Source organism: Anopheles nili, chromosome 2 (genome assembly GCF_943737925.1).
Source record: "Anopheles nili chromosome 2, idAnoNiliSN_F5_01, whole genome shotgun sequence".
Taxonomy (NCBI): domain Eukaryota; kingdom Metazoa; phylum Arthropoda; class Insecta; order Diptera; family Culicidae; genus Anopheles; species Anopheles nili.
The window spans coordinates 46,342,690-46,364,696 of NC_071291.1; the positions used below are offsets into that span (position 1 = coordinate 46,342,690).

General features: G+C 45.3%; 4 protein-coding genes across 4 annotated transcripts; 3 read left to right on the forward strand and 1 right to left on the reverse strand.

Annotated features, from left to right (window-relative positions):
• Positions 1–3,586: 3,586 nt before the first annotated feature.
• On the forward strand, positions 3,587–5,790 carry LOC128720267 (probable sodium/potassium/calcium exchanger CG1090). Its single transcript, XM_053813928.1, has 3 exons — positions 3,587–4,088; positions 4,152–5,615; positions 5,704–5,790. Exons 1-3 carry the CDS (start codon positions 3,587–3,589, stop codon positions 5,712–5,714), a joined length of 1,977 nt encoding a protein of 658 aa, XP_053669903.1. The 3' UTR covers positions 5,715–5,790.
• A 6,442-nt stretch (positions 5,791–12,232) lies between these two features.
• Positions 12,233–14,657, forward strand: LOC128730870 (sideroflexin-1-3). The gene is made up of 5 exons (XM_053823957.1): positions 12,233–12,691; positions 12,774–13,122; positions 13,257–13,342; positions 13,770–13,897; positions 13,975–14,657. The coding sequence occupies exons 1-5, from the start codon at positions 12,531–12,533 to the stop codon at positions 14,217–14,219; spliced, it is 969 nt and encodes a 322-aa protein (XP_053679932.1). The 5' UTR covers positions 12,233–12,530; the 3' UTR covers positions 14,220–14,657.
• An 84-nt stretch (positions 14,658–14,741) lies between these two features.
• On the reverse strand, positions 14,742–17,948 carry LOC128731163 (ran-binding protein 3). Its single transcript, XM_053824262.1, has 4 exons — positions 17,933–17,948; positions 16,657–17,729; positions 16,349–16,444; positions 14,742–16,272 (listed from the first exon to the last, which is right to left on the reverse strand). Exons 1-4 carry the CDS (start codon positions 17,946–17,948, stop codon positions 15,991–15,993), a joined length of 1,467 nt encoding a protein of 488 aa, XP_053680237.1. The 3' UTR covers positions 14,742–15,990.
• A 1,088-nt stretch (positions 17,949–19,036) lies between these two features.
• Positions 19,037–20,886, forward strand: LOC128731295 (puff-specific protein Bx42). Its single transcript, XM_053824403.1, has 2 exons — positions 19,037–19,250; positions 19,334–20,886. Exons 1-2 carry the CDS (start codon positions 19,037–19,039, stop codon positions 20,767–20,769), a joined length of 1,650 nt encoding a protein of 549 aa, XP_053680378.1. The 3' UTR covers positions 20,770–20,886.
• The last annotated feature ends 1,121 nt before the right edge of the window (positions 20,887–22,007 follow it).

The following is a 22,007-nucleotide window of genomic DNA, read 5'->3' on the forward strand; positions in this document are numbered from 1 at the left end:
TCCTGAACTCTCTCGGACCCTTACACATCCTCTTGAAGTTTGGGAAGAATTTTCGTACGTCTGTGCCTGCTACGATGGGTCTCAACTGCGTTGCTGACAGCTGTATTGCTGACTAGCGAAAGCCCGAATGGCAAAAGTCGCGACGTCCCGGTTCAGCAGGAGCATAAGCTTCGTTACATAATTGCACTTCTACCGGTTGGACGAGGATTAACGAAGCAACGCGTACTCACACACACACACACAAGGAGTCGTTGCGGTACGGAAAACGGGCACTAATAAAAGGGACAAAAATGGCAGGACCACAAACAAAACGGCTGTGCGATGTGGTTGATCCCTGTGGTCGTGGTGTTTATTTGCGCCACCGAGAACTTCGGTTTCATCGTCAATAGCAAGGGTGCAAAAGGCAGCAAACCAGCGACAGCATTTGTGTGGGTTTGCGTCGACCTTCAAGTTTGTGGGAAGCACGTGAAGGGACACACCAAGCCGCAATCCCGCACACGCCAAAACGTGGAACTTGTGTCTAAGTTTTCCCTCCCCTCGACTGGAGGGTTTCATCTAATCTATGGTGGTCGTGCCAAGCCTGGACGCGCTTTCTGCGCGCATTAATGAGTCATTTTCCTAATGAAGCGGCATAAATGTGCTCTTTTGGCTTCAGCTGACTGGTCCAAAGACGAAGATCCACCACATCAAAAACCGCAACACAAATGAAGGCCCCCTTTTTCGTGCCCCAAAACAAAAACATAATTGACGCACCGTTTTCCCAAAAGTCCCGTGTGCCGACGAGTGCAGTTGAACTATTGTTGCTCGTACGAAAACGCTTCACAACAGGTTCACGTGAGTAAACGCTTTTTCACCCTCACGCCTGTTTTTATGCAACGTCAACTATTTCCCTCCCGGCCGGGACCGGTGAGACAATGTGTGGGTGGGTTGTGTGTTGGGATTAAAACATTGTTCAATTCCCGGCGAGATGAACTAACTTGCTAACGCACACTATTCAATTAGCATGCCCGCGTTGGAACGGCACAGGGCTTAACGCGGTTCCTAGTGCTGCCATCGTTTGCTTCCCGCTGGTCGCATAGTCGGGCAAATTGAATTCCCCGGTTCCAACCCCCCGGGAGTGGCCGTCCGTAAATAGCATCCTTGGGATCGGAACCTTACGCCTTTCTCCCTTGCTTTCTTCCCTCCATGGTGTTCCCCAGTTCATTAAGCGCTGTTTATTCATAAAACACTCACTGCTCTAATCGCGTTAAACCTTCGCACAACCGGGATAGACCAAGTTGTCCTTTCTTCCTGCCAGCTACACCTGGCTGCCGGACCGGAGTGGGCAATTCGTTGCGTGTAAATGAATTCGTCTCTCTCGGTCTCTTGTTTTCCTCATTCCCAACCAGTCGCTTATGTGGAAGGCAAACAGCTTTCGTTACTTGAGATCTCGTCCTTGAGTGACCTGTTCTTTGTAGCCAAACTTAGCACAGGGCAAAGGACGTCCCTAACGCTGTTCCTAACCGAATGGAGGGCTTCTCTCACTAACCGAAACGGTACGCTTTGCCAAAGCAGGAAATGTAAATCGAGAAAAGAACACCATAATGTACACATCCGCCTTTCCACATTAAGCGCCTTTCTCCATTTGCTCCATTTCACTGCACGCAGCTTCACGATCGCATCCTTCTCCATGGGGGCCTATTAGTGAATCACTCGCTGCTTACACTACAGCTAGAGGAGCGTTCCAGCGAATGGGGACGCGAAAAGTGAAGTTTGAGAAAAAAAATGTCCACAAAACAACGTGGTTTCCGATGGTTTTCAATGACCTCATCCGGTCCATTCTTTTCAGTCCTTTCCCCGTTGAACTGTCGTTCGTGGGTGTGCCTTGGCGGCCGGCGAGTCTTTTCCACTTTTCCACGCCGGAAACGACAGTGATGCGTACGAAGCGATGAAAGCGCTTGAGGAAAAAAGCGAACACTTCACACTTCACAACCAGACCACCGGCATCGGGTGGGACGAACGATGGCGAAAATCGGTCGACGGATTGCTGGCTCCCACGGACACGTCCAGCAATTCAAGTGATTGCGTATTCCGTCCATGCATCGACGACGGGTCGCCAAGTTCACCCACGGGTTGTGGACGCGCAAATAAAGCAATTATTAAACCGCAACGACACCCCACGACATGTAGCCCTCGGGAAGGACGTGGTGAAATTTTGTGTTAGTTTTTCTCCACTGCTTTTCTCCTACCTAGCCTCGATGAGCATGCATTTATTATTCATCACAGAGTAATTGAAATGCATGTGGAGTGAAGGTGGTTGGTTACGCTGGACGGCCTAGTAAAAGACGTGCATAAACGTGTCTAACGATGGCAAAAAGGGTATTGGGCGGGATAAGTAAGAAGCTATGCATGGTTGGTGCAACAGGAACGGTGCACGCGGGTTCGATGAGGCTCTTTTTTTTGTTACGATGTTCGAAAGGAATCAGACTTGTCAGAACTTTCGGTTTTTTCTATGCGCTGGAAGGGCTTAATTGGAAAAATCACAATCGTAGTTTTGTGGAAAACGCGGAAATCGGAGAGTTTAATTTGAGGTGATTGCTGGTCGAGTTCGCGTGTAACTGGAGCCCTACTTTCAGCTTATTTTCCGCTTATGTTTGCATCTCCGCTCGTTCTTCAAGAAAGTCGATTTAGAATGTTGATGTGAACCGGTAAAAGACTCCAAAAAAATGCCTCTAATTCCCATAAAAAGGGGACGAAAGTAAAACTCATTAAATCAAAAGTAGCTCGCTGTTGAAGTATCGATTCCGATTACCCGTTGCTGTGCGAAAACCTCTCTCAGTGGCGGATGGAACCCGATGGCCGGATTACGATCGTACACTTGATTGATTCTTCGATCGAAGCAAAAAAAAAGCCATTCCTGGTGCGATGCTTTCAATTATTCGTTGCTTTCGTTTCTTTTTTTCGTTCTTTTTCGTTCGCAATCAAACTCACCATTTCCCTGTCTGGTGACTGTTCATCCCAGCGCCAGCTCAAGTACGATGCGATGCTCTTACACTCAGGACGCCTCAAATGCGAATTACCGCAGACAGTGAGAGAGCAAGCCTGGCAACCGGCGCGATAAAGCTCGTCAGCGCTAAACTATCCTTGGGGAGTGGTTGGAGCATTTATTCAACGGTTTAATGAAATCAACACGAGTACTCCAGCGGAGATCCCAGAACGGATGGAACGAAACGAACGAAACGAACGAACGAACGAACGGATGGAATTGATTGCAGCAGCTCTCGCTTTGCGAATCCATCCTTTATGGAATTTCCTCTTGCTTGTTGTCCTTGTCCGCGATTGTGGTGCTGCCACTTCGTTTGACAGTGAGCGCGTTGCACAGTTTTGGTTATCATAATCAAACGTCGGTTGCGTAGTTATGAGTGGGTCGATCGAAGAACCGAACAAGAACACCACTAGATGTCACATTAATGGCCATTTTGTTGTTGTTATTGATGGGTATCCTTCTGGGTTAACGTTTCTCCTTTGTACTCCCATTCTAATGATTGCGTGCTGGGCGATCCAGCTAGGATAAAGGGAAAAGCAGTAGCATCAAATGCCGTCTACAATGGCCATCGGTATGACAGGGCGTCGGAATGGGCGACGAGGACGTTACTGGCACATGGGCATCGTGTTCCTGGTGTACACAAGCTTTCACGCGTACTCAGCCTCGATCGGTGGTGGCAGTGATGAGCCAAGTGGCACTGATCTGGGAAATCTCGAGCTACCCAACGTAACACCCAATTCAGCCTTCTACGCTACCTCCTCGTCGTCCTGGGGTGACACAACCGCTGAAAGCGACACCAACGCACCGGATGATGCGAGTCCGACGGAGGAATCGAAACCGGCCAGTGGTCGAGCACATCATCACTCGCATCCCACCTGGAGGCCTAAGCGCGAAAATTGTACACCACCCGCGATCGAGCAGTTTCCACAGCCGCTGATGGGACCGAACGTGCGGAAACACGGTGGTCTCATCATTCACGTGCTGGTGGCAATCTTCACCTTCCTTGGACTAGCGATCGTTTGTGACGATTACTTCGTGTCAAGTTTAGATAGGATTTGTGAAGGTAAGTGTCTCGGCCGTACGATCCCGACGCCAATCTCATCCCTCATGGGTGTCCTCGTTTCAGAGTTAAAGCTGTCCCCGGATGTCGCGGGAGCCACGTTTATGGCCGCTGGAAGTTCTGCCCCCGAACTGGCGACTGTCATCATCGGTGTGTTCTTCGCTAAGGACGATATCGGCATTAGTGGCGTGATCGGATCGGCTGTGTTCAACATCATGTTTGTGATCTCGGTGTGTGCTCTCTGTTCCGGTACGGTTCTGCAGCTAAACTGGTGGCCATTGGTGCGAGACTGCACCTTCTACACCATATCCATCCTCGTGATGCTGATCGTCATCTTTAACGACGTGATCTCGTGGGTCGAATCACTGATCATGCTGCTCTTCTACGTCGTGTACTGTGTCGCGTTGCACTTCAACACCCCGTTGGAGAAGTGGGCTCACACCTGGAACCTACCGATCAAGCTCCCGACGAAGGAGGAACAATCGGCACTGGTCACGTACAAAAACCTTCCCGAAGCGACCTACACCCAGGGACAGCAACCGGGCACGGAAACTCAGCAACAATCGCAACCACCAGCAGATCAGCCGCCTGCAGCCGATCAGGGTTACGCTGCGTACATGGATCCAAACTCCAGCTGGGATCCGAATGCGGCCTGGGGAGAACCAACACCGGCCGTGACTAACTCAGCGGTGACGCAGAACTACAACGACGCGTGGAATACGGACAGCGGACAGCAGAACTACGCCTACGAGGATCAGTACGGTCAGGAGGGTCAGCAGAAACCGCAACAACAACAGCAGCAGCAGCAGCAACAAGTCGTTCAGCAGCAAACAAACGTTGCATCAGCCCCGGCAGGTGATGACTACTACAAACCGAAGGAACCGCGTCCACAAGATTCGCACAACCCGCTCGAGAAACCGGTCGATGGTGGCATGCTGGCACAGGTGTCTTGGGCGATCGTATATCCAATCCACTATACCGCCCGACTCACCATGCCCGACTGTAAGACGGAGAAGTACAAAAATTGGTACCCGTTCACGTTCCTCATCTCGATGATCTGGATCTCGTTCTACTCGTACTTCATGGTGTGGATGATAACGATCATCGGTTCGACCCTCGGCATCCCTGATACCGTCATGGGACTAACGTTCGTGGCCGCGGGAGTCTCCGTCCCGGACGCGCTTAGTTCCATCGCGGTGATCAAGGAGGGCTACGGTGACATGGCCGTCTCGAACGCCGTCGGGTCGAACGTGTTCGATATACTCATCTGTCTCGGGCTGCCGTGGTTCATTCAGACAGCGATCATTAAGCCCGGTTCACACGTCAACGTCATCTCGAAGGGGCTCACCTACTCGACGCTCTCGCTTCTTTCGACGGTGTTGTTCCTGCTGTTCGCGACGCATCTGAACGGGTGGAAGCTAGACAAACGTCTCGGAATCGTGCTGATGTTCTGGTACCTGCTGTTCATCACAGTCGCGTCGCTGTACGAGCTGAACTTCTTCGGTCAGCTGAATCCTCCCGAGTGTCCGAGTGAGTGTCGCATCATTCGCGTGTTGCTCCCGCAACAATATGTGTGACTCATTGTTGTGTGCGCGTGTGTGTTTTTCTTCTTCCACAGGTATCTACTAAACTCCATCGCATCTACCATTCCAACGTATTTCTTCCGCGAACAGCAGCAGCACCAGCAGCGTATCGCAATGCAAACGAGAACCACGGCAGCAAACATTCAATCTTCTCCCATACCATTTGCTGCTTCCCAAACTGTATCTATTACTTCCATTAGTTCGCTTAGTATGCTAGCTGTTGACGTTATTACAACCCGCAGTATCCTACATCCTTCATTCAGTGGCATCGTATTGTAAAGCAATCAAGCATCCTCGTTTGTGCAGTTGCAGTTGCGTTTGTGCAGCACCATCCTTTGCGGTCCCATGTTGCAGTTGCGCGTGAGATTTCACGTGTCAGATTTGCTTTCCTATCTGTAAACAGTTGTGCCATTAATAGCTAGCCAGTAATCAACAGTGCAATAGTTTGTTATACCATTTAGCGTTTCGTTCTGCTTTTGTTAGGTCATAGTATAGCTCTTACCACACAGGTGCCGTAGCATCAACATTATCAAAAAATGCACCCACAAACAGTAGTTAATTTTCCTTTCCATCCGCACGTGGCTATTGAAACAGCTGCACAGAAGACTCTCCATCACCGGAACCGGAAACCGTTAGCGAACAGATGAAAGTACTAGCAGCGTAAATTACTGGAGCCCGTAGGACCAAATACCATTCCAAGGCCCCTGCGATCAGTGGTGATCCCTGCCGGGACACCGCTGACCGAAGCAAATTACTCATTTTCCGCACATCCACGCTTACGCCCAAGGAATCATGATGCTGGTCGTGTTAGGTGTACATACACAAAACCCCCTCCCTTTTCGCTGTCGACAATGCGAACGAATGTAAAGAAATCTAATATACAAGAGGAAGGAACAACAAATCTGTAGTATTAAAGGAGAAATGCTCTGTAAAAACACGGCGTCGTAGCATGTTTGGGCGCGTGCACCGGAAATTCTAGCTATGCCTAACCATTCTCTCAGTCATTGGTTCGCGTTCCATTTAAAAGGTGTAACAGTGTGTCAGTCTGGCTATGCTAACAGACGCTTTTGATGGACTCCGCCGTCTGCATCCTATAGGCTACGAGAATCCCCTCAAAAAGCTCCCATTATAACGGTCCTATACCAACTAAACGAATAAGTATTAGAGACAATATATATACACATACACACACATGCATACATAAACACTCCCATACACATGATACATGAATATATTTATCATAACGAAGCGGCCCCACCAACGTGGGCGGAGAGAGAGGCACCATTAAAAACGCATCACAACTGCTGGCTATAGAAGCAGAGTATTGTTGCTATCTATTGGCACGGTGAGCCGGAGCCTATGCCGGACCTATGGACCGAATCAGTGCGGTCCTGCCAGTCAAGGGACCGCCAGGGCAGGAACAAATTAGTTTAAAACTATGATGTTATTTACATAGCAGATAGGGTACGCTAAGGAAAACTCAAAGCTGAAATCGCGTCGGAACTGCTGGCACTTGCTATATTGCAATACGGAAGTATGATACCAAGTGCTTCTGAATTTCTTCTCTCCCATTCTTCGGCAAGATGTATTCCCAGTATATATAGTACACACATAAAGCCTGACACATTATGATTATTGTTGTTGCTGTTGTTCCATGATTTCGTTCCATATGAAGCGAACACTTATCTCTAATATTAGCTACTAACGTTAGAACGTATGTCTAGGCTCCTCTTCAGGCCCCCTCATAGATGCCCGAAGACATTTGCTGATCTGGAGCATATTATTTGGTAGATCGACGATCGGTGAAACGACATATACATGAAACAAAATCAACCAACCATAAAGCACCCATTTGATTAGAGAAAAGCAAAGAAAGGGCCAGCTCTGAAGAGAGAGAGAGAAAGAGAGTAACGAATGGAATCAATATAAAATCGGTGAAACATTTCGCCTACTTTAGCGACCAAATGTAAGAGAACCGATCATGGATCTCTTAACTCCCCATGCGGTAAGAAAAACGCCTGGATTTCCAACGAGCTCACGGTGGAACGATAGGGTGAATGGGAGGATTGTAAATTATAGAATATATTTCAAGCAGTATTCAGTTCATCTTTTTCCCCGGAGGCTCGCCAGAAGTTTTGTTCTAATTTACCCTTGCGAGACACTCGCCGCAAGGTTATCGAAGACAGAGGAATTTTAGCGGCAAGTGAGTGTTTTGAGAATCACCTCGTGGTTGCCGTGTACTCTAGATCAAACTATCTGTACTCTAGATCAATTAAGTATCGCATTCTTATTTAGGGGGCTTTTAAGTAGGGCAGGAGACAAACAAATTCACCACGCATGCATACGGAGGGCGCATCCGTCATAAATTCACCACGAAGAAGCACGCACACGCACACAAACTCGCACAAACGCAGTGTGCGTTGAAGCGTGTTGCTGTGCAAAAGAAGAAAGGCCGAAGGGGGAAAAAAGGATAACGGTTAGCTCCGCCTCCGGCTTGGTCTCATTCGCTTCCTGCATTTTATGTTTCCTGTTCCTTTCGAATTAGTATAGAGCGATAGTTGGTTCGGTTATGGCAAATTTTTCTGTTCGTACGCAACACACCACGCCAAATTGAGTCTGCGTTTAGCGACAAATGCACCAATGCACCTCATACACATGAGCGTAGTGGATAACGCACGCGGCGTAGGTAATGACTGTTCAGGGCTGATTCTGGGATGCCCCTCAAGTGTCACCCAATTCGCTGGCGTGTCCCAGAATCAACCGCAATCGGCAGCGCCACGGTTAGCCTTCGTTCGGGACGTTCGGGCTTTGCAAACGCGGTCCACGATCATCAACAACCAAAATAGTCGCCGACTTTTCTCCTTCCCTGCGCTTTGAAAGAAGCACCCGTGACTTCAGTTAATTCCTGCGTCGAGAGCATGCATGATGATCCACGCTCTAAGCGCGTGCGCAGGAACGCCACCAAACGCAGCGAGGAGAAACAGATCCTGATCATCCTGAAGTGGCCTAGCCGAACCTAGTGTATGGTGATTATGGCCAACGATTATGGTCTACGCCGTTCACGGTCACCAATTACCTTCGTAGTGTTAGCACAAGCACCATTAAGCGCACCGTAGTGAAATTTGAAACGAAATCAACACCTTTTAGGGGAAAGTTTCGCCTTGAAGCAAACGTCGATAACGACCCGTGCGCTACCGGCGGTGGTAATAATGCACCAATACCCAACGATCATGGATATGACCGATCTCTTAAAACGCGTAGATAGATCGTAGCGAAGGTTAAGACTAAACAATAACTATCAATACACATCTTCCACCCACGCTCCCGCAAAGCTAGCGATCGATCACGTTACCAATCGAACCTGCAGCTTCCAGATGGCGAAGGGTTGATAATCAAAAGCCATTGAATCAATCGAATCAACACTTACCATCTTCGTTGGGCGATCATCAGCAGGAAGGCGCATGAGTGGAGCGATAACGAATCACGTCTGACGCTTCTTGGACATCACACCCGGCACTCGACCAACTGCATCGAGCATAGTTTATCCTAGATTTGGGCGGCATTGTTCAAAACAACGAATCTCTCATGTCAATTGAATGCCTACCGATCAACACCACCAGTACTGGATCAGCGACCTCGCGCGCATGGTCATCTCCATACCTGAAATACCGACCGTACAATATTAGGCGTTACCTTCCAGATATCTATATTATATATCCGTGGCTATTTCCTTTCCTCCCTATTGCGCAAATGCTTTGTTACAATCATTTACCACAGCGGCAGCATATATCGGTCTCACGTTTGGGGGAGTGTTGCATTTTCGCCACATGCACCGTTAGGCTAAACGTATCTAACGTATTATCAACAGTTCAAGAGAGTGCTATTGTGCTGATAAAGTCAATCAATTGTTGAGCTCACCTTAGATCGTGGATCACGCGGTGAGAACTTTTGTTTTGGCCTCTTTGTGCGATTGGGTGATTGATTAGGCGCAAGAACGCCCTAACAACATGCGAATGCTAATTATCAAGTGCACAATGCAAGTGGCAAGTCTAGTTAACTTCCACCTTGTTAAAACGCGATACACCGATATGTCTACAGGCTAGCCCCTCATCTCATGTTTGACCGTAATGTTCACTTTCGACATGTGTGCCCGGGGGAGCAGGTTTGTCATTTCCCGCATGCCTTACCGGCAGTACGCATAACCCTACTAATACTAAACCAACGGAAAGGGCAAACGTGAACGTTCTCGAGTAATGTACTTCAGCAGTTGAAGCTTTGGACGAAACACACATAAAAACAACAACAATAAGCTTCATAGCATTTCAATCTAACGAAGTAAATATGTAGATTTCTGTAAATCTATGTTACTGCTATCTCACTCCACTCGAATGCTAATTCATTCTTGAGTAATCGATGTCAACAACAAGAACTAGGTAATCACACGACGCCCACCAGCAAGGCGTTCGGAAAAAGGATTCAACGAAATGAAGAACTAAAAAAAGGGCAAAGATATACACTATAAAACCAAAACAAATCTAAAACCAGACAAACTGCTCATGCTATGAGATGTTAATTGTTGAAAAAGTTAAATAAAAATGTAATGATAAAATCGATAACTGTTTTTTTTTATTTGTGAGGAAAATTATGAAAAGACAAATTCATGTGAAGCAAACTTCATGGTAATGTTAACTCGTATCACGTATTGTATTGTATCACGTATACATGTATTTAACCACATATCATCGAACGTATAATATCAGTCTAATTTTTACTTTGGTATCAGTAAAACATAATATCAAGCTTATGTAATCAAATGCTTCAATGATGACATCTAATAGTTTGCCATTGCACCTTTTATCCATTGCGATATTCATTGTTCATATTAGCATTCTGCCGATCAGGCGCTGATTGATCATATCAGTTCATTGGTTTTATATGTACCTTTGTAAGCTTTACTGGTACTTTCAAAGATTGTAGCAGATCTATTAAACATCATGAGGCATATTCTACATGTATTTTGGATTATGATATTTTGTGATGATGTGACGATATTTTGTGTTGGATTATGATTATGATTTTTATATAAATGCATCCGTCAAATCACTTTGAATTGAATTGAGCACTAACTTGTTCTTAGTGTTGTACAAGTTGATTTTGATTCCATTATAAACATTTTGGCAATTGTCAAAGCCCTTTTATTAGCTTTTTTCTAGTTGAAGCCGCTTTGAAATTTACAACGAGTTGTTAACGTTATTCTATTTATCTCTCGAAGCCTTTTTTCGTAAAATCATTCTCGAATACCTTATCGGTTTGAGGCTCATCCATAAAATCTTTAGCCTGTGTTGGTATATTCAGCCGCTTTCAACTCATATGCAATAGTGTACCGTGTATATATTTGTTTTTGATTGTTTGGTTAGATTTTCAAAGAATTGTAGAATAAAACGAATGTTACGTAAGGTTATCAACCAGAAAATATAAGAAAAGGATCACTTTCAACCAATTGCACACGACAGTCAACCGTTGTTTACGAATAATGTTCAGTACACAGCCTAAATGTCAGATTCAACACTATGTGAGCGCATTAAAAAAAAAACAACGTATTGCAGCTATGCAACAGTTCATCCAAACGCCCGAATTTTGAACACTGAAAAAAGTTTATAAAGTGCAATTAAACATGCAAAAAAGGACTTTCTTGAAAAGTAAGTAATTTCAATAAGTTCAACAGAACGAAATGTTTCGGCATTTCAGTAGACTATCCCAAGCTGCAAACGTAAGGCTGAAGTTACACAACGACGTAAATAGAGAAAATATCCAGTAAAAAACCAAAATAAAAATTTAGGATAAACCAAATATTCACTCGTAATTATTCTTTTGGGAGACCTTGTGCTTTTCGCCTATAAATATATATGTGTGTATGTGTATGAGAGATAAATCAAATTGAAAATTGATTGACGATATAGATTTTTCTTGATTTCGTATGCTATGTAGCATGAACCGTTAGCACTTTTCCATTTTTATTTTAATATTTGTAAGAATTTGCATTGTAGGGCGTGGATAAAAAAAAACCTTTCCATTATTACCCAAATTGATCAGAGCGTGGTATCAGTTATAGGCGGAGAGCTAAAGTTTTGTACATCAGCATATTTTGCCGAGAAAGAGACTAATCCTGACTCTCTCACTTTCACTCTCTCTCTCTCTCTATCTCGCTCTAAAATCCGAAACTCTTCCTTTCTTTCCCGAAAGAGTATGCGCTTCAGTCATTTTGTGTTATTTTTTCACACTCGTTCTCAAACTCTGTCAAAAACCGTGCAGAAGAGAGAAAAAAACAACACAGCTACCCGCCTGATACGTCCAATCCCCGCGGGGTCTTCCATTAGGTGCTGATAGGACAAACAATCGTCTCTATCCGGACTCGAAATCAGTGGCCGTCCGTCTCGTCCACGTTCACTCTAAAACAACTTTTTTGCGGCAGTCGTCAGGTCCACTTCGCGTTCGAAATGCTAATTTAATGGTTGCTTCATGAGACATCAGTACTCGTGTGCGTGTATTGTTGCAATTGAACGGACTCGCATCATAGCAATCGGGCTTATCAGTTAGCCAAGAGTGTTAGCATTCCTCCAGTAGTCAGGAGCAAAAGCAATCGAATCGAAGCTTCGAAGCCCGCGGTTAGTCTGCATCGAACGCCGCTACAAAAGGTACCTTTTCCTCCAGCATTACCTCAAGCTAACAGTTCTACCGAGCGAAGAAGAGCGGAATTGTGAGGCTTATTGGCATTCGCACCATCCACCCCCGCCTGCTTGAGCTTATATAACTGGTTCGCAATACATAATTGAAACCAGCAGACCCCGGAGCAGGAGCAATCATGGCAACGGAACTACCTCGGGTTAACTTGGATGAACCGCGCTACGACCAGAGTACCTACTTGAACCGTGCTAAGCATTTTCTTATCGTGACCAACCCGCTGAATGTGTTCGCCACCGAGGAGCAGCTCGACAGGGCCGCCCGAATTGTACGCGATTATCGGTAACGACCTTATGACACCTGACCTCCTCTTCCGAAAGGTGGCACCCTGTACGTAACCGTATTTCTCTGCTTCTTCTACTAGTGCCGGCAAACCCGTCCCGGATGTGCGTAGCGTCGATGAGCTCTGGAATGCCAAATATCTGTACGACAGTGCGTTCCACCCGGACACCGGCGAGAAGATGTTGCTCGTCGGTCGCATGTCGGCGCAAGTTCCGATGAACATGACCATCACCGGGTGCATGATGACGTTCTACAAATCAACACCCGCCGTCATCTTCTGGCAGTGGTTCAACCAGTCGTTCAATGCCGTAGTGAACTACACGAATCGCTCCGGTGCGTCCCCGATCAGCCAGGAGCAGTTGCTAACGTCGTACTGCATGGCAACAGGTGGCGCCCTGGTGACTGCACTTTCGCTCAATCGCCTCGTCCGGGTACGTGCCGCGCTGTGTCGTCACACGGGGAATTCCCTTGCCGAATTTTGGCATGTGCACAGCATCTGTTTAGCATGAATGAACTACGATCATGTTCCTCATCTGCTTTTCGTTCTCTCTCTCTCTCTTCGTAGAATGCACCGCCGCTTGTTGGACGCCTCGTGCCGCTGGCCGCCGTTGCTGCGGCAAACTGCATTAACATTCCACTGATGCGCATACAGTAAGTAGCAGCGAAAAAGTGCATGCGTAGCACTGAGTAGTGCTGAGATTGCACTCTGCAGTGTTTCGCGTGCGGCTTCTTTTTGCGTAACCTTAACCCATCGACGATGGCACACGAGAGCTGCCCCATGTGTGGGAATGGGAAGCGGGAATTCAAAAATAGAACGCTCAATGACGCGTATCTTCGCTGGTCGGAGCCATGTAGCAGGAAAACGGAACGCGTAATCGACGGTGACACTGTAGCTTGACATTGGAAGTTTCCGACGTTCCTTTTCTTTTTGCGCCCTGGGTTATTTATGGATTAACAAAGAGAAGCCACTCGCAGCGACACTTGGAACGGCTGGGCGTAGAAAAGCAAAACAAAAAAAAAACATCCAAAAACATTTGATTTCATTCGTCCTTCTCCCCTTTCCTGGTTTGCGTTTTAGGGAAATTAAAAACGGCGTCACTTTGCTGGATAAAGATGGCAACGAACTGGGCCAGTCTGTACGGGCTGCGAAAGAGGGCATTTCTGCAGTCACCTTTAGCCGCATACTGATGGCAATGCCTGGAATGGGTAAGAAGAGAATGCAAGAATCGTTAGCAAACGCACGGTACGCGGTTATATGTTGTGGTTCTTTTCACCGCAAACAGTTTTCACCCCGGTACTGATGAACACGCTGGAAAGACGAGGCTTCCTTCGACGTTTCCCGTGGGCCAACGCACCGATCCAGACGCTGTTCTGTGGATTATGTCTCACGTTTGCCACGCCACTGTGCTGCGCGTTGTTCAGTCAGAAAGCATCCATCAGTGTGGACAGCGTAGAGGAGGAACTGCGTACGAATTTGCGCAAGACACGCCCCGAGCTAGACGTCGTCTACTATAACAAGGGATTGTAGATCCAAGGCAGCCTTGATCGGGGTAGCCAACACGGTAGTACTCGTTGTCCTCAGAATGGAACGAAGGATCAAACCGGTAAACGATTGCATTTACCAAAATGAGCTTTTCTCATTGCTAACTTGATTTTGTTCAAGTCCGTTATGGGACATAAACTCCACTTGCCATATTGTCGATGGCGATACTTGTGTATTTACTAGCAAGTTTGTTAAGTTTTCTCTACTTCCTTCGCATCCGTGAGTCCTATCAGCACAGCGAAGCAAAGCGTGGTAGCAAATGTATTGGTGTGTATGTTTGTGTGTGTACGACAATAAATGTAGGATGTTCTCGGCATGTTCTACATCTATCTTTCCGCCGCTGATGGCACATGGGCTAAGGCTTCACAACATGCGATTTTCAATATAAACTCATCCGCTATATGGCTTATAACTGACATTGAACAAGAGAACAATTCAAACTGTCGTGTTTTAAGTTTTCGGAAAGAAAAGCTTATGTCCGAACAGCAAATGCCGGCCTTTCTTATCTTACGCAATGAGTCATTCGCTTTACGTGTTTCAGGTTGCTTTATTACTTTTGAATTAACTCTTTTTTTCCTTTCTTCGTCTACGGACCTTATTACAGAAATCAGTACGTCGTCTTTAATGGTTATATTATTTTTGCATCCAAATCAATCATACATTCCCAAAGGTTTGTAGCAAACTAACGGTGAATCAAACAGAAGAATGATTGTGCAGGATTTCATCTCTATGCCACAACTATTTGCTATCCAATTTCTTTATCTTTACAACGATTAAGACCTTCAAACATTTTACCTGCATTTCGACCATTTTCCTGCAGAAGCATTGAACAAATGCGTAATCAAACACAGAAACATACAACCCTGTTGCATCAATAACGCCACCTAATTGTGCTTCATGAGCAAACCCATTTCCTTCGCATGGCGACCGGCGAGCTACAGCGCCGTGCTACCGCGCAGATGAACACATGGGCGGTAAAAAAAACGCGCTGTTATATTCATTGCTAACATCCTTTTCTTTACACATATCGTTTGTTTTTTTTTTCTTACGCTGTACCTCTTCATTTTCTGCTAGAGCTTTAACTCCGATCCGATCTACCACTATGATTTACATAGCTTTCCATTAACCTTGTTCATCAATACCTCAACACCGCGGATGTATCCGGGATAAGAGGATACAATGTTTTACACTAGGACGTTTTGTATGGTTTTATGACAGGAATATATTAAAAACAATCCATTGTACACGAGGAACTAAAACAAATTGTTACTTTATCCAAAATATTACCACAGGAATCGTATTTTGTTTCTCTTTCGTGCATATCGTATCTATTAGTGCAGTTTGTTGTTCACCTTATTTGCTTAACAAATATCATTTTTTCAAAAAAAATCAAAAATCCACGCGCTCTAAACCTTACTTCAGCTCATTATCAGTACAGTTGGATTGAATTAGACTTTTCGATGCTGACCACGTATAAGGTTGTTTTTTGTTAAGTTCTTGCCTTAATAATTGATTTCATTCATTTTACATCGCGATTATTTATCTGATACCTGTCTGTTTTATTTAGATTGGAATCCAATTGGTTCTATTCGTCCTACGCGAATGCTGTAGCGGACGAATAAAACATTTGCAAGGAAAAACTTCCCCTGTCATTTTTGTATTAAGGAATCGTTCAAAGATGAGTAAAAACTGATAGCATCTGGAAGTAAGGGAAAAAGCGGTCAGATGGCGTTAAGGAGTTCAGACGTCCAACCAATTAAGAGGACGGTGGAGCCGTTATGATGGCGCATTTCTTTGAACTAGGTTCATCGGTTTCGGCGGTTTCAAGAGCGCTGGTAACCAGATTATCCGTGTCGACTGGGACAGGAATTGTGGAACCATCATCAATCCCAGCGTCAGTATCTATGCTGGAAGCGTCGATGTTGGTTTTATTATCAGTTTTATTCTCCTTTGCTGATTCCAGCTCCGCCGTTTGCTTTGCAGTTTCAATGCGCTTCGAAAGTTCCCTGTGGAGCTTCGTAATGACCTCCGGGCGAGACTATATCGAAGTAGAAAGAACAATGTTGCCTGTCAGTTAGGTTCACATGTGAGAAGATTAGTTCTCTTCTACTTACCATTACAAGAAACACTTTGATCTGTCCGGTGCTGTCTATGGCTGTTAGGCGTAAACTTTTTTGACTTGGTTGTTGAGCAACCATACCAGACCATACCTAGAAGACCAGCAGAGCAATTTATTCAGTAACAATGAATTATTCAATACTGTTTTTTAATGATTCAGTTGTCTGCAGCAAGAGTCTATATTCGTATCTTTCAAAATTAGTTCTTGATTATTCGTTATTCGAAAGTTCATGTGTGTATATGCGTTAATAGAACAAAATTAGCATGCACTCGAGGTGGTTGTACATCTGTGAATACTCCTTACCTTGGTGTTTATTAAAACACGAAGATTGCCTGACTGTCGAAACACGACACGAGATTCGTTGTTGTCTTTGTCGTTAAGTCTCAACGTGCCATGACCGCGCTCTTCCCAGTTCGATTTCGCGAACGCAAACAGCTTGCAATTTATCTCGACTACGTTGTGCTCGTCCTCTTCGCCAGTAATGGTTTCAACCTCCTCATATTTACGCTTCAAAGCTCCCCGGCTTTCTTCATACCGACGGGCGGCCTCCTCTAAACTCTCTCGATCTTTTGGCTCCCGGCTACTGCCATCAGATGAATCCGAACCATCCTTACCAGCTGTACCGCCAGTAGCTGCAGGTGCTGACGATGCTACGCTGCCAGTTCCGCCTGTGTTTCCATCGGCAGCCGCTGCGGCGCCGCTTGTGGCGAACGAAAACCCAGTCGTCGGTAAGGTATTGGTTCCGGCGTTATTCAGATTTTCGCCCGTCACACGTTCATGCACGTTCTGACCGAACACGAAACCACAAGAGGCCTCACTAAGGGCCGTTTTGTTTACGTTTGCGAACAGATTTGATTTTGGCAGAGACGCATTCTTCAGTTTTACCAAGGGATCAATATTGTTGCTGTTCATACCAGCATCACCATCCTTTTCGTCCCTTTTGGTTTCCGCCGTGCTGTCTTTTGAATCGACCTCCGATGGGTCTTCTTCACTGAACTGCGTTTTCAGGAATGGGTTTGTGGCGCCGGTAGCAGCAGAATCACTTCCATTCTTATCCGCAGCCCCGTTACCTTCTTTAACGCTTCCAATTCCTCCAAAACTGAGCTGTGAGGGCTTCAACACACTAGGCTTTAGATTGAAACTGTTCCCTAAGCTTCCACTGCCTCCGACCGATCCGGAAAGCGATGGTGATGATGATATGCTGTTACTCGAAGAGGATCCGCCGCCACCACCGAGAAACGATGATCCACCAAAGGTGGACTGTCTAAGGACGCTTGATTTTAGCTGGAAGCTGGACGGTTGCACAACACTACTCGAGCCGTTACTACTGTTGGATTGAGACGATTCTTGTTCTTCGTTCAACATGTTGTCTTCTCCTGTGGTAAATCGAGAAAAAAGGATACCTTACCGATATGAAAACACTCCGAAGGAATCGTTTGAGCTTCTGCCAAATAAGAGGCTAACCAAACGCTATTGCGCCCAAGTTAAACGATCTGTAATTCTGCACCGTTCTTTGGCGTTCTTAGGCTTCATGAATAGCTGTTGCCGTTTATTAACGAAACAAACATTGTACACTTACGCTCAACATTCGCCATTCGGTATTGTAGCGTTTCTGCCCCTAGCAATAGTGGTAGAAACCTCCAGGATGTGGTGTTCTATCAGATGAGGTACGTACCACCCGTGTTTACTGAGGCGATTGTTGAGCTAATGTTGCCTGTCGGGAAGGGATGCAACGATGCTAGGTAGCAAAATCGACAAGGATTTCCGATAAGATGCGTTCGGAAAATGTTTTGTCACCAACAAACAGCACACAGTACGAACGCGGAACACGAAACAGAAGTAAACCTGGTGTTGCACGTATAGTAGAGTGAGTTGAAAAGAGGGAATGCAGTGTGTCCAGTACTAGCACTTGATTCTATCGGATGAAGTATTGTCTCTCTACAGCAATACCCAGAAAAGATAGACTGCTAGTCAGTTTTAAAGTAATGAACACACGCTCTCAATTATTAAAAATGAAAACATCCACTTTGACATTTGAAACATAAATTCTGCCGACTGTGTTGTCAAATAAAAAGTCGTCAAGAACCTTGCAGCAGCCCTGCTACGGGTTTAAATGGGTTTGCAATGTGCTCATAATGAAGATTTGCAATATCTATAAAATCAGAAACTAACTTTCGAATTCAATCAGTGGGATCATTTTGTTTTGCTTCATTCATGCCGATGCATTCACATAAATTATAACGAAAACGTTCTCCAAACATAGGATATCGTGTAAATGGACCTTTATTGTTCATAGACCATGGTGAAACATCGCTTTTCAGAATTGATCCAAGCTTCACAAAAACTGTACCGTCCAAATTCATTTATTTACTTTGGTGTTCAAATGACGATGGATAAAACAAATACAACAGGAATAATATTAACTGTTACGAAATGCCATAAAATTGTTTCGATTGAGTTTTAGAACTATTTAAAGCAATTATTATTTGAGGTATAGTTATCAAGCTTACGATATAAACATCAATCAGGAAGAATCTATGTATGACAAATGGAAGAGAAAATAAAGAAAAAGAACATCAGACGTCGTAATTTGTAGCTTGAGTTTTGTGTTGCATCTTGTTGCTGCATTTAACGTGATTAAATTGTGTTATAATTCTCATGAGAAAAGAATAAAGCCTGAACAATGTCGCTCTCAAGTGTGCTGCCCGCGCCGACGAATCCTGTTTGGGATCGCGACGATGAGCGCAAAATGAAAACACCGTCGATGGGTGCATTGGTTAGCGCCAAGGTTGCAGCACCGCCTTATGGGCAACGGAAGAGCTGGATACCACGGACTGATGCCGATTACGGAGATGGAGGTGCCTTCCCGGAGATTCATGTGGCCCAGTACCCATTGGGTAGGTTTTGATTGTTAAACATTACACGCTGATGATTGTAAATGTGATATTTTGTTTACATACGTTTATTTCATGTGACATAGGCATGGGTGCTCCGGGTAATGCATCGAAAAAGTCGAATGCTCTTGCAGTGCAGCTGGATCAAACGGGAAAGGTGAAATACGATGCCATTGCGAGACAAGGTCATGCAAAAGACAAAATAGTGTACTCCAACATAAATCAACTACTCCCAGCCGAAGTCCTGGCGGAGGATGCCGAAGAACTACAATTACCCGATCAGGAAGCTATTAATGAGATTACAGAAAACACCCGCAAAGCTTTGGAAAAGTTAACCAACCAAAAGATCGTGTCTGCTATGCCAGTCAGAGCCGCTGAAAAGCAAGCACCAGCGCAATACATCCGTTACACACCTTCCCAGCAGGGGGATGCATTTAATTCAGGTGCAAAACAGCGCATTATACGCATGGTGGAAGCTCAAGTCGATCCGATGGAACCACCCCGTTTTCGCATTAACAAAAAGATTCCTCGGGGACCTCCTTCACCACCAGCACCCGTACTTCATTCTCCTACCAGGAAGGTAACGGTCAAGGAACAAAAAGAATGGAAGGTTCCGCCTTGTATATCGAACTGGAAAAATGCAAAAGGTTATACCATTCCGCTGGACAAACGTCTTGCAGCCGATGGCCGTGGATTGCAGCAGGTGCATATCAATGAGAAGTTTGCAAAAATGGCCGAAGCACTGTATATTGCTGATCGGAAGGCCCGTGAAGCCGTGGAAGCTCGAGCCCAACTGGAGAAAAAATTGGCCCAGAAGGAAAAAGAAAAGAAGGAAGACATGCTGCGGCAGATGGCGCAAAGGGCTCGCGACGAACGTGCCGGAATTCGTCATCCAGATGCAGCTGGCGACAACATTGCCGGTGGATCGTCAGCAGCTGATTTGCGCGAACGAGACGAGATACGAGCAGAGCGACATCGTGAGCGCGCCCGCGATCGCAACCTGGCCCGAGCTGCTCCCGAGAAGCGATCAAAACTGCAGCGTGAACGTGAACGAGATATTTCCGAACAGATTGCGCTCGGAATGCCAGCTAAAACGAACCTTGCCGGAGAATCGCAATTCGATCAGCGTCTGTTCAATACCTCAAAAGGAATGGATTCTGGTTATGGAGATGATGAAGCGTATAACGTTTACGATAAGCCGTGGCGTGAATCGGGTACTCTTGGTCAACATTTGTACCGACCGAGCAAAGCACTTGATAATGACGCGTACGGTGCGGACCTAGACAAGATTGTAAACACCAATCGATTCGTACCGGATAAAGAATTTAGTGGCACGGATCGTACGGGACAAAATGTTCGACAAGGACCAGTGCAGTTTGAGAAAGAAGAAGATCCCTTCGGCTTGGATCAGTTCTTATCAATGGCCAAGAAAGCACCTAAACGGAAAGAAGATTCATCCGCCGGAACGAGTGGAACCGGGAGCAGTAATCGTGACAAGGATCGCAAAAAACGTAGAGATTAACTGGAGCATTTTAGCGAGCTTACGTATATGTTCAAATGGGTAACTTCATTATCAAATTTACTGCTTCAACCATAAATTTAATGTTTTTTTATTATTTGAAAGGCTCAAAAGTGTGTGCGGCGATAAATCAATAAAAAATTCTTCAAACCAATTGTATAGTTTAAGCACCATCGTTAAGATATATAGAAAATGTCTAAGCTGCTAAAGAAAAAAACCTACATATATGGCATAAATTAGCATCGTTCATACAAATATAGTATATCCATGGGCTTTGACGTTAACGGTTGGTTCATCAGATTGACGGTAGCCACAACGCCATCACTTGGTCTTAGTTCAGAGCTTGTCAATTTCTTTCTCATTACCATTCAATGAAATGAGCAGCTCATCGGAACCTGGCTCACCATCATCTCATCTCATCTGATCCTCTGCAGAATAAGGAGAATATCATCAGCTCTGGATAAAGTCCATATTTAAGAGGCGTATGTGAGTACTGAAACTTTCAATGGCTTGTATAGTACCAGCATTAATCCTAAGGACACATGGTTTGAGTAGAGATTATTCAAGTAACTCCTCTCCTTAATAGGCTACTACAGTTCGCTTCAAGCTTCAGAGCTGAAATTGTCTAACGGAAAAATTCCTTACTATGGCCTACCAGTGTAGATAAAAGTGTGTCTGATAGCAGTGCAATGAACCTTTTGTTCCCACATTATTTTGGCATATTGCTTTTGCCCAACAAAAAGAAGATGCTGTAGGCTGCCAGCACCTTAATGACCTTATGACTGACCGTCTAGTTTCGACTTTTGACCCAAAATAGATAAAATTTTGAACGTTTTGAAAGGAGGATACGATCCCCAAGGTATCTTTAAAGTATCGGATGACCCTATCCAGGTACCACGTTAAAAAGAAGACAGCCAATCCCATCCCTTTTGCCGCATACCCTTCGAGGTAGCAAAGGGCATCCATCCACCATCAGAAAGCCATTTGATCAAGACAGACAAGCTCATCCGGAATTCCAAAAGAGCTTATTATGTCGTAAAGTTTTAGCGTAGCAGTTTTAGTATGCGACTTTGAAATTTTGAATAATGATTCAACCAATATGATCCCTGGATCTAAACATCCCTACAACGGTCGCCGATTTGACAGCAAGGCCTTTTTAAAATCGAATTCTTGTATGTCGTATTTGACACTTTTGTAAAATTGTGTGACTGTGTGGGTGTGTGTGGTGCGCGAGCATGATT

Excerpts from the sequence above, each read along its gene's own strand:
- LOC128720267 (XM_053813928.1), top strand. The coding sequence starts at position 3,587 with ATGGCCATCGGTATGACAGGGCGTCGGAATGGGCGACGAGGACGTTAC. Across the intron at positions 4,089-4,151 it reads TTTAGATAGGATTTGTGAAG|AGTTAAAGCTGTCCCCGGAT; the intron begins GTAAGTGTCTCG and ends TCCTCGTTTCAG.
- LOC128730870 (XM_053823957.1), top strand. The coding sequence starts at position 12,531 with ATGGCAACGGAACTACCTCGGGTTAACTTGGATGAACCGCGCTACGAC. Across the intron at positions 12,692-12,773 it reads CGAATTGTACGCGATTATCG|TGCCGGCAAACCCGTCCCGG; the intron begins GTAACGACCTTA and ends TTCTTCTACTAG. Across the intron at positions 13,343-13,769 it reads ATTCCACTGATGCGCATACA|GGAAATTAAAAACGGCGTCA; the intron begins GTAAGTAGCAGC and ends TTTGCGTTTTAG.
- LOC128731163 (XM_053824262.1), bottom strand. Across the intron at positions 16,445-16,656 it reads GTGTTTTAATAAACACCAAG|GTATGGTCTGGTATGGTTGC; the intron begins GTAAGGAGTATT and ends CTGGTCTTCTAG. Across the intron at positions 16,273-16,348 it reads TCAAAGTGTTTCTTGTAATG|TCTCGCCCGGAGGTCATTAC; the intron begins GTAAGTAGAAGA and ends ACTTCGATATAG.
- LOC128731295 (XM_053824403.1), top strand. The coding sequence starts at position 19,037 with ATGTCGCTCTCAAGTGTGCTGCCCGCGCCGACGAATCCTGTTTGGGAT. Across the intron at positions 19,251-19,333 it reads TGTGGCCCAGTACCCATTGG|GCATGGGTGCTCCGGGTAAT; the intron begins GTAGGTTTTGAT and ends CATGTGACATAG.